Source organism: Vanessa tameamea, chromosome 10 (assembly GCF_037043105.1).
Source record: "Vanessa tameamea isolate UH-Manoa-2023 chromosome 10, ilVanTame1 primary haplotype, whole genome shotgun sequence".
Lineage (NCBI taxonomy): Eukaryota > Metazoa > Arthropoda > Insecta > Lepidoptera > Nymphalidae > Vanessa > Vanessa tameamea.
In genome coordinates this window covers 1,511,946-1,524,661 of record NC_087318.1, presented here as the reverse complement: position 1 = coordinate 1,524,661, position 12,716 = coordinate 1,511,946, and the positions used below count along the sequence as shown (strand labels likewise).

Below are 12,716 nucleotides of genomic sequence, written 5' to 3'. Positions count from 1 at the left end.
TAATGAACGCAAATAACGTTAGGTGGAGGGGCGCTTCTTCGCGATTTATATATATATATATATTTTATATTATATATATATATATATGTATATATTTACAAGTACATTTTTAATTATAATATCTATCTATCTGTCGGCGGCAACATCTACGTGTTTATTTTTCAGGTAAATATAATAAATGTTAATATTCAAATAGTATATCAGTAATATATAATTTATAAGAAAAATATTAGCGTTTTATGATCAACTCATATAGAAAGATCCGTCCGTTTATAAAGTGAAATAGCTTAAAGGAAAGGCGTACACCGACACACGCAAGCTAAACTATGAATCTTAAGCGCCGCTATCAGCAATGGACTTAGAATAGCATCCGAAGAAGTGGCACGTGACCACGACTTCCATAATATGACATGGAATGACCACGTGACCATGATGAAGTCATAAGTGACGAAATAGTCGGAAAATGTGAATAATTCATGTAAACTGGCATGCTTTGCAATCTACTCCTAATATCAGTATATAAAATGATAACGTAAGGTAAATAACATAAACACAAACAGTTATTTAATATACGTATTTAAACGAAAACAATTTTGTTAAGCGGTAAAAATAATTCTTTTTTTTATGAAACCTGGTCCACCTGCTGGTATGTAGTCACCACCGTTCACAGAAATTGGCGCCGTAAATAATTTTAGTCATTCCTAACATCTCCAATGCACCACCGACCTTGGGAACTAAGTTATTATGACCCTTGTGTCTGTAGTTACACTGGCTCACTCAACTTTCAAACTAGAACACAACAACGCTGTATTGCTTGGCGGTTGAATATATCAATAATCAAAATGACTGTACTGAGCTTCCACACTTTAACTCATTCTATACAAGTTTCTATCGCTTAAACCTAAATCCATAATCTGTTCATGATCGATGGAAAATCATAAAAAAAAAATATAGTTAAAATTTTCAGATATTCAAAGTCTTAGAGATTAAAAGCGAATGACAAGTCGACGTTGTTCTAAAATTTATACGTGAGGTCGACTAGAGTTCCCGTCCTAAATTTCCTCGATGCCACATCTAATATATGCTCTCCTCTGAGACAACAATGGTCTCGCCGTGGAATTCCCATGGACAAGTGCTCCGCGTACTATAACGGTGGAGTTCGCAATTCAGTGATTTACGGGCCCTCCGCTCGCAACAGAATAAACGTGGCCTCGGAGAGAATAGATCTCTGTTACACCGTCATGTAACTTTTAAAATATTTCTAAAAATTTAATTTCGACTTTATAATTTCACTTTTCGATCCAAAATATTAATATTTTAATCTATAAATATAGAATAAATATCCACTTATTAAATATTTAATCTCATAATAATCATTTATGCAATAGTTTGGGCAACAATTCTTAAGGATGATGATTTGAAAGTAAGAATTATATTTTTAATACTTGATTATGTTACGGTGTAACAAATGCTTTTATGGAGTCTAGTTGTATAAATATTAGTGAAACACAATTCATTGCCGAGTTATACAGCGGGCTCAGTTTATGTCTTCTTTGATTTACTATTGATGTACAAATGAATTTTAATATTCGGACGAACAACAGAAAAACTATCACCCATCTAACAGACTGATGTTAATGCTATAATAAAATTATGATATATATAACTCCAAAATTAATAAAATCGAGGTATACAATTACTTTAAACGTAAATATAAAGCTGATAAATTCGAAAGCGATTCAAATGGTGACGCCCATTAAATTTATTGCATTTATTTTTTATTCGTTCGAGTTACATCGGACCCGATCGTTAGGATTCCATGCATATTAACAGTAATACCTTGAATTAATTGCAATCAAATTACAGATACTCCTCGACAATTACGTTACAAAACAGAAACATTGTTGGACGCGCTAGCGACTCGTACTGGCTGCGCCTGCGCACGTCTTATTATTATTATGCCAAACAGAACTCGTCAGCTCCTTATTTCGTTACATTTATGAAAGCAATTATTTCTTTTGTAGAATTGTCTGCTTAAGAGTTCTACTTAGGACCTTCATTATTATTTTTCAGTTTCTAGTTTTAATTGATATCATGCAATATACACGTACGACCAAGTTCAAGTTCGTTTATCTTAACATAAAATATAAACGCTTCAGGCTTTTCTGGTTTGATCACACGATTCCGTAATTTCATTATGATTATAGATAAACGTTTGGCTAAATAATTGATCATATACTGTAATTTATTATTTTGGATCCCAAAGTTTAACAGGGAGTACTAAATACATAACGATCAGTGGCTCGCTCGCTCGCATGACCAAATAACTTGCAACGCAATGAAATTCTTTACTCGATACAAAATATTCCTCATCATAAGATAAAATCGACACTAACTCGAAATTAAATGCGAGACATCGCTTCAAGCATACAAATATCGTAATTTCAATATATTTATATCTATTTCCAGTGTCAATGATTACAATACAAAGTTATTCCGGTATTAGAAAGTATAAAGAGACATATAAAAGTGGTAGAAGCCAGGATAACGACGGCTGCTCATCACGTGATCGTGATCTTACTTTCATACAATGGCCGATTATGTATTTTGTGTTTGGATATCTGTTCTTTAGAGGTATGGTGCAATGAAGAGGATATGTCAAGGGATATACGTGGCACATTGATTGGTGTTCTAATTATGATACGATATATACGAAAATTAGCTAAATGTTATGTTTAGCTGAATTTGTAATTTTTGGCCAGCATTCATTAAAAATTCTTGTCAAATAATATCGATTTGAATTATAAATAAGATTTCAGAGGTAGATAACTAAATAGGTATAGAAATAGAATAATATCTTTACATAATTCTTATAAAAAATCTAAGCAATATTTTTGTTCGTGTTTTTTTATTATTTTTTGGAACAAATCATACCTACAAATGTCCACGCCTTGTAAATTTATTAACATGATATTTAGAACGGTAACAATTTAAAATTTTATGTTTAAATTTGGAATTAAAGAGTTTCGACTGCATAATTGAGCCATCACAATTCCTAACTAATTTATGTTAATTTCTCCCTGTTGATACGTTTAACTCGATATATTTAAAATAATTCTCGGATCAGTGATTATTTCAATGACTCATCTATTGAGTTATTTACTTATTCCTTATAACGTTAAACTTCATTGTAGTTCTCTTAGGAGCGTTAATCTTTTCGCCACAGCTTTTCCCTTAAATGGAGCTAAAAGTGTCACGAATTCAATAAATTTGTTAAAGCGAAATGAAGCTATACGGTAACTCGATTCCCCAGTAGTATTCTAACATTAATATTTACTCAACCTCTAAGTGTTTTTCTTTGTATGTAATCCCAAACGTCTGTCGTGTTTGCTTATGGTGCTTTCTATTCAAAGAATGTTATCGAAATGCATTGTGTGTCTAAATCTCCAACGAAATAATTGTATCTTATTTCAACGCTCATCACAATATCTTATTTCATCATTAACAGAGCATTGTGTACCTAGAAATCTAAGATATTCGATTGCTTACCAAATATAATTTATTAATTCGAATTAATTATATAATTGACAATTAATATTGTTTAATATTAATAAGTAATATAAATAAACAACTCACCACCAGTCGTAGCTTTCAGATTCCCAACAATGGTTCCGCTCCTCACGTCTTCTCGCACACGAAAATTATATCTTGGTTTATCGAACAATGCTGAACCAACCCCAGCAGGCATCACGTTCACATGAACCGTAGCCCCTTGCGGCGCGGCCAGACCACCGCCATCAGTCGCTGATACATCCAAATCAAACTTTCCATTAGCTTGTATCAGAGCTGGCTTCGTAACGAATATTTCTCCCGTGCTCCTATCTATACGGAACACATCATTATCATTCCCATTCACGATCCTGTACGTTATAGTTCCGAATCTCCCTGAATCAGCGTCGCTAGCGGACACGGCTACTATCGGTTCGCTGCTTGATATCCTACCCTCCTTCAGAGAAACGTCGTAATCTTTCACAGTGAAGGCCGGAACGTTGTCGTTTATATCGAGAAGTTGAATCTTCACCATTGCGGTCGTCGACAGGCCCCCTGCGAATAAATAAATAATTGGTCTCTTGATTGTCTGTGTATTGTTGTAATACTATGTTTAATTGACAGGCGCTTGATTTATGCTGATGTCAACGCGTTTTCGTTACATGTTTGCGATAATAAAATGATGTCCGCTATGCTATGTGGTTGTTTTTTTTTTAATTGTGGCGCAAATAACTTCGAACAAAACATTGTCTTACATTGTATTTGAACGGGATGGAAATATAATGTTTTGCTGATTAACGGCTCTAGATGAGCAAGATTCTGAATAACATTTAAGCTGTATAAACCTATATATAGTAACCTGAAAATATCCGTAGAATTTTTTCTATCTATCTGTCTATGTGATAATAATTACTTTTATTCATGAGCAGGTAAGTCGTCCTATAGCCGAGGTTATTTATTGTTCATGAAAAACCTCGATAAGCAGATAAATTTGCAGATAATTTTTCTGCTTGAAAAAAAATATGGACAACAAAAGTTATATCATCATTTAATTAAATTAAACATACGTATACGAAAAAAAAGGATCGACTTAAGTAAACGAAACGCTTTACTTTTTACATGACAAACAAAATATCCAACGCGTGAAAACATCTTAATTTCGTCAGACAAAAAGTTAATAAACTGAGAGAAATCGTCAGTTTCACTATCGAAATACGAAATTACTACCGAAATTCTCGTCCGAGGCTCGCAAAGTCGCCGCTCGGATAAAAACTTAAAGTAATAGTTTTACTTTCTCGCTCCATAAATCAGAGGTGGGACAAGCGCCGACACTTGTGGAATTTATACCCTCGCCAATTCGCCGGTGCCTTATTTCAGCCCGTATATGCATAGCTATACCCTCTGTCACTGTAAACTTATTGCTTCCAATTCATAATGAATGGGAGGACACAAAAAATCTACAATAGCCATTCATTGTTCTTTAATACTATGAGTAATGCGATTTATTCAAAGGCAAGGGTATGCTCGTTTTAAATTATACAAAATATGTGGTGTTTGAATACGTTTTAATTTTTCTATAGCGTTTCAATATTTGAATTCATTAGGTGATCTCGTCGGCTTAGCATATAGACTTTATGGAGTCAATACTGAATTATGACTCTCCGGAATATTGTTTTGTTTCTCTGGGAAACTAATATTCATCACAATACGAAGTTTCATTAAAAGCCATTTAATAAATTTGTATGATTAATATTATGCATGATATTCCCGGAGTAACCGCTGGGTGACCTCATAAAATTAATGAACTTGTTAGTATTAAAGAATATTACCTCGATCGGTTGCTATGACGGGAAACTCGAAGTCACTGTTCGTTTCGTGATCCAAAGCACCAGATACACAGAGTTCTCCTGTGTCCGGTCTCACTCTGAACGCCTGGGAGAGACCGTCGCCCAGTGTATAATTGACGATGGCGTTTACACCGCAGTCCGGGTCGATTGCCGACATCTGAAAATAAAAAAAAGGTTATAATAATCGTATAAAACTTCACAGTAGTCTCGTGTTATGAAATATTAACCTAAAATATATATTTTAACATAATGTATATCACATTGAATATAAAAACATAGGCCTTAAAAATCAAGGCCTAAACTCGTTCGAAATTTTTATCGATATCAAACCCGTTTAAAAATGAAAGTCCTTGACTACATGAAGGCTGTTGTCATTAGTTTATTACTTGAATACATGTTTCATTAACATTCACGACTGTAATTCTATTTCAAATTAGAAATATAATCGTTGTAACAGTAACTTGCTATAACACACGGTTCGATAAATGAATTATGATAATAATTCTATCATTATATTAACTTTACAGTGTGCATATCATCATTAATAAATAAATAAAAATAAATTATAGTTGGACGGCATTTTATTTTCTATGCTAAATAATTTTAAGATGCAAATTTCTGTACACTTTCGTATCGTTCAATGGGGACAGTCGTTACGTACGGGCTATCATATTCGGTTTTCCTTTGCGAATACACAAATAATTGTCTAAGCCCCGTCTTTAAGATAAGTATCGTAATTAATAAAAGATATTTAATTCTGGAAAATTGACAGTACCTCTGTGGGGTCTATAATGCCCCTCGAGAGATCTTTAATGTTTGATCCTTTGATAAATATCATATTTTAATCATTTATAATATTTGTAACTGGATATTGTTGGCATTAAGGTACTTTATTTTTATTAAGGTGGCAATTTTTTGACGTAGTTTTAACTCTGCAATCGTTTTATCTTCCTGTATTTATTGCAATCATGGGATTAAAGTTAAAAGTAGATATTACGGGGAGCTTGGTTGGTGTATTAGTCTGGGTATAAAGTAACCCTGTCAATATTCCAATGCTGCCAAACTGCTGAAAAATACTTTTGTCAGCTGGCAACATTTTTTCTTGTCATTTTTTAAAATAAGAAACTGCTTCGAAAATCGAATTAGTATTTCTTAGTGAATTATTATTAGTAAAGTTGACTTCAACTTTCTTAGCTTTTAACATTCAGTTTCTGAAACGATTAACAAATTCAACTTCAATCTGAACGCTTATTGGTCGTCTATCACGTTATCGATTTCTATCGACCAATGAACATTCAGAATGCATTAAAGTTTAATCAGAATTTCAGAAACTGGAGTTTAGAAATTAACTCTGAAGTAATACTTGTATTAAATAATATAAGCTTAATATTTTTAAGATCATAACATCTAACTGAAATCAGCAGTCGATAAATTAATTTAACACAAACAGCATTTCATGAGGTAAAAATATGTAGAATTTTTACATCACATATTGACCACACATAAAATACGTACGTATTACACATAAAATTGAGACCAGAAAACTAAATGTAACGGTTTCCGGAAGAAAACTCAAGCCGTAATCGTGAATGGTAAGAGACATTTAGGCAAGACCCCGAATGGTTCGTGGAAACGAGAACGCTTTCGGCGTTTACGGGTTTTTTAATAACAATATCCAGACTTTTAAATGTATTTCGATTGCATCGCAAATAAAACAATTTGACGTTTGAGGTGTTAAGTGGTAAAAAAATAATATAATCTCGCTACATTGTCGATAATTAGCCTGAAATCATCTTTTTCTCTTTATCGCACTGTACACCGTGGGCGACTCAGTAATTTATATACGTCAAAGAGTTTCATAGGATTTTCGCTCGTATCGTGTGGAAATAAAGGATATAATTTCATTTGTAAATTTGACAGCTCCGTAAAACCAGTGCGGTGGTATGCATGTGACAACGCCTCCTGATTAATTGCGTCTGAGTGTAGGGAGAAGATAAATGGATGGTCTTGGAGAAGGAGCATTTTGTCAAGCGAAATAAGTCTTTTATAACTAGCGAATAAGAGTCAAATCAGATATATTTTCAGGTCGCTGGTAATATTAGTCATTTAACACGTTTTCCTCTTGTCTTCATTGGTATGAGTTATTTTATGTTTTTTAATGCGAACTCAATTATCGTATCCTAGACCCTTCATAAAGACCTCATCTTATTACATACAGTGATACATTGCACTTCCTTTTTAAATTAAACGGCGCGCCATTTGTATCTTTGTTAAAATAATTTTAATAAGGTTATCCATTTATATTATTTATAATTATCCGTGGTGAGAATTTGACATCGGCCAAGGATACTTTTTCATTATAATTGACATCTCATTTTTAATGAAATTACAAAAATAATTGACATCTCACTCTTGTTTTAAACAGTACAGAAAACGTATTCTGTAAGAACGAACTCTCTCAGATCAAAAGATCTCAGCGCAGAACACGGTTGTGAAATTTTAAAATATTTATTTATGCCACATAGGTAGTCTAGCAAATGGACCACCTGATGGTAAGTGGTCACCACTGCCTATAGTCATTAGTGCTGTTAGAATTACTTGCTCAAATTATACAATTATATTAATACTGTCAACCATTAGAACCTCTTAGAGATAAATGATGTCACAGAATCCCTGACGGGACCCATCTGATTAATCCCTTATCAAATATTCTACTGCCAAACAGTAATACTTAGCATTGTCGTGTTTCGGTTTGAGTGAGGGAGTGTAACTACAGGAACAAGATAAGATACCGCAGATTTTTTTAACTTTGCCGATCGATAAATTCAAATCATTTGTAAAAAAAATACATTGGTGAAGAAATATTATTCGATACAAGATTATATAGATGATAAAAAAGCGTGGAGATAATACTTGTTGACTTCTAGGCAGGATGTATTATATACATATGTAGGTATATAATTATATTTAACTAATATTTCTTTGTATTTTTAAATGTTGAAAAAGAGTAACTACCGAGTTTCTTGCTTGCAATCTGCATTCCGAACCAATGGTAGCTTCACAGTTTGTTGTTGAAAAGTGTTTGTAAAAGCCTACTTGAAAGTATACTTTTATTTTGATTTTGAGATACAAAACATCTTATTTCCAATCTTAATGGCGATATATGGACAATTTAATATTTCTCACACCGCCAATGTCTACGGGCGTTTGTGACTTTACACGATCGACATCAGACTAACTTCTTCATATAAAAAAAACACAGTAGCATTAGCATTAGCAGCCTATAAATTTCCCACTGCAGGGCTAAAGGCCTCCTCTCCCTTTGAGGAGAAGGTTTGGAGCATATTCCACCACGCTGCACCAAATTGGCGGACTACACATGTGGCAGAATTTCGTTGAAATTAGACACATGCAGGTTTCCTCATGATGTTTTCCTTCACCGCCGAGCACGAGATGAATTATAAACACAAATTAAGCACATGAAAATTCAGTGGTGCCTGCCTGGGTTTGAACCCGCAATCATCGGTTAAGATGCACGCGTTCTAACCACAGTAGACACGAATAGAAAATGCAGTAACGTAAATAATATCCTATCTCTTAAAAACGTCTCACACATCGCAATACAAAAGGACAACATATACAATCAGCTCTCAAAATATGACGGTACGAGATAAAACAGCGGTCGCCTTTTAAATTGATACTAAACTACTTAAGTTGTTTATATTTAAATTTTCGAGCAAGTTGACAGCGGCTATTATCGACTACCTCGGTGTGGAAGATAAGAACGACCACAATGAGATTTATTGCACGCCCGCGTTTACACGGTATGTTTTAAAACATATATATGTGTTTATAAAAGTGTTACTACTTTTGTTTCGCACGTCTCAATTAGGGAGTTTAATGGACGGCTAATATTTTAACGGCTGACAACACTTTGATGTTTTGCGTGCTGTGCGTTAAATTTAAAACAAGGCAGCATTTCGATAGATTATACGTGAGTTATTGACTGTCGATTCTTGTTTTGAATACGATTCTTCCATTCCAAAATGTCTTATTTTCAAATGGCAATGTTAAATGGTTTGTCTTTTTGTCTTTGATACAAAATTAAAATCTAACTGAACTGAAACGGAACGTTATTCTAAATAGGGTAACATTGAATAAATCTTTTAGAATTATGATTCTAAATTACTCATAATAGCCTACTTAAAAAAATAATATATACATCCTATCTCTTTCGCACGAACTTCGGATTTTAAAACATTTTTCTTTATATAATATCTCGTCTATTTAATCTGTGAACGCGCATCATCGCTGTCACAAAGACGGTCACAAAATCATGACGTCACACAATTGCCTGTTCATAAAACTCGATGTAGTAATGAACCAGTCTTTCCAATCCATTTTACAAGATAAAATTAAATTACCTACGATTCGGAATATAGCTTACACTGAGAACTGACAGGTAAATCTGTACTTTACTCATTATCGCAAATCAAATTACATAATGAGTCAACGCCCAACATAAATAAATTTAATGTAGGTATTTTAACCTTCCTAGCCGACACAAAAGACGTTCACCGTTGCGATATTAAATAAATTAAAATAAATAGATAATTTCACAAAATTAATTTCAAAATATGATGAGATTTATCTAAGACGGTATAAAACATAACGTATAATCTACTGATGGCAAGTGGTCACCACCCCCCATAGACATTAGCATTGTCAGAAATATTAACTATTCCATACATCACCAAATCGTCACAAACCTTGGGAGCTAATAAATTGTGACTGTAGTTACACTTGCTCACACCCTTTAAACCGGATATTGCTGCTTGGAGGTGGAATATATAATGTATAGGTAGGTGGTACCTACCCAGACAAGCTTGCACAACACCTTACCAACAAATAAGTAAACTCTGATTTCTATTACTTTCTGTCATTTTTATTTTACATCCAAAAGAAGACACAACACTATCTAACTAATAACTGCATAAGCAACATTTATAGTTAGCGTGTATTACCATTAAGCAAATTAAAGATCAGATACTGTCTAATTAGGCTAATTCATTGATCTGTGTTACGGATAATCAGTCTTCAAAGCATCGCCTAAATAAATTACAAATGACTATGTGCAACATTATAAATAACGCACAGATATAAAAAAAGCGAACTCAATAAGAATGTAATTTTAAAAGTGAATATATAATAACGATGCCATTATAAATAACAAGTGTGTCCGAACCCTTATTGGGATTAAAAATAACCTCCTCAAGTTATTTACTTTTAAACAATACCTCTATTCCATTTATAGCAAATAAAACTATCACAGACGATCAGCTTGCAGCGGACAACGCAATGGTGCTTCAGAATGTATAATTTATAAAAACAATTGCTACACATACTCGCGTGTGCATGTGTACGTCAAATTCGAGTTACAGGAACGTCTCATCTGAATGAAACCTACATCTGCCTTGTTTAAGCAACAAAAAGGTATAAAATAAATGATTTGTAACAAAAATAATAAAAGTACAAAACCCAGTTCGGTCCTTCGTAAAGGACATTGTAATTCAACCTGATTGGCATACAATAATGAAATCAAATATAAACCATTTAAAAATTGTCCACGTTAAAAGGAAAAAGATAGCACGGTTGAAACAAAATCAAGAAGGACAATACCAGGGGCCGATTCAGAAGGATTTGTAGTGCCATTAGTTGTAGCTGATTCAATATTGAGCTGAGCGAAAGTGATTCCAATTGTGTTTGATATAGAGACGATTATAGCAAAGACGTTTGTATATTGCAATTAATGGAAGCGAAATTTTGATACTCATTCCTTTGCTATTGTCTCGGAAATTTGTCTCAAATATGTTGCGTATATTACGATGCTAAAATATTCACTTAAGTTTAAAGATTTTGTGAATAGCGATAATTGCTTAGACTTTAGGCGGAGATAATATTTCTGCTTATTTCTAAGTCAACAATTTTACAGATATAAAAAATATTTTATACATATTTTAAGTGTATTTAATAACACGATTCGTTTACAAATAGGGGATATTATCGTTCTTTATCAATTAAAGTATTGAAATACGCATCAAATTAAAAAAGAATATATAACTTTTTAATGAATTTCACAATTGAAGTTCGTTCTATTTTTAAAAATAAAAGAGATAATTCACTTGCAAGGAAATAATAATGACATCACATATGTGACCGAATACAAAATCACCGTTAATAGGATCGGATAAAGACATAGGCGTTCATTAATCTCATTTAATTTAATAAAAACTCAGCATTGTAGGCAGAACGATGAAGAAATGTTCAACAGGTTTCACCTTTTCAATCTAGCCTATACTGGTATAGGTATGTTAAGAAAAAAATATAACGAATCACTTAAATTGAAGAACTATATATAAGCCTTTTAGAGATTACGACATGTCGGATGATTTGCAGCTCAATTTAAACGTGTGTCTTGCATCGATATCGTGAGACGACTTGAACGATTGTCACGGAGCTGTGTTAATTCATGTAAATTAAAAGTTTCATTTTCAAAATTTATGAATCCTGTTCTATAATATAAGTATGTACAACAATTTCGTACTGTATACGATCCGTTACGATTTTATTTCAAGTTTAAATATTTGAAATTCGAATTAGTTTTGCTCTAAAGTACGTTTAGATAGAACTAGAATTAAACTTAATTTGAATTTTGCTTTGACAGGCACTTTCGAATAATGTTTTAACGGTATTCATAATTTATAAAGTTACAAAGGTTTAGAATCTAGACACTAAAAAGAACCTTAGGGGAACCGAGTAGTTTTATTTCTCTATACTCATAATCACTACCTACTATAAAACAAAGTCGCTTCCTTTGTCTGTCCCTATGTATGCTTAGATATTTAAAACTAAGCAACGGATTTTGATGCGGTTTTTTTAATAGATTTTAATATTTAAACATTATATATTTAGTATAAACACTGCACCCGTACGAAGCCGGGGAGCGTCGCTAGTTGGTAATAAAAACTCTTCGAAAATTTTATATATAAATTTAATTTATACCATATAGCACTCGGAATAATGTATTTTTTTCAACCAAGTATAAAAAATTTAGTATTGGATCATTAGATTACACCCCCCCCCCCTTCTATATTTCCCTCTTTATAATATTAATATATATTTGGAAAGGTATTCATATGTATTCAGTTTGAAAATGATAAATAAATATAAAAAGATAACGAAAACACATCCACGCGTTGATAACATTTAAAATAAATTTATTATATACGATATATCGTTTATATTAAGTGAGCTCTAAGC

General features: G+C 32.8%; 1 protein-coding gene across 1 annotated transcript in view; it reads right to left on the bottom strand.

Annotated features, from left to right (window-relative positions):
• Ds (dachsous) overlaps nucleotides 1-12,716 on the bottom strand; it is a 274,093-nt gene that overhangs the window by 20,935 nt on the left and 240,442 nt on the right. Inside the window, exons 3-4 of the mRNA XM_026633661.2 lie at nucleotides 5,379-5,553; nucleotides 3,637-4,104 (exon numbers count right to left, since the gene is read on the bottom strand). Of these exons, the coding sequence (XP_026489446.2) occupies nucleotides 3,637-4,104; nucleotides 5,379-5,553 (643 nt within the window). The remainder of the gene's footprint in view (nucleotides 1-3,636; nucleotides 4,105-5,378; nucleotides 5,554-12,716) is intronic.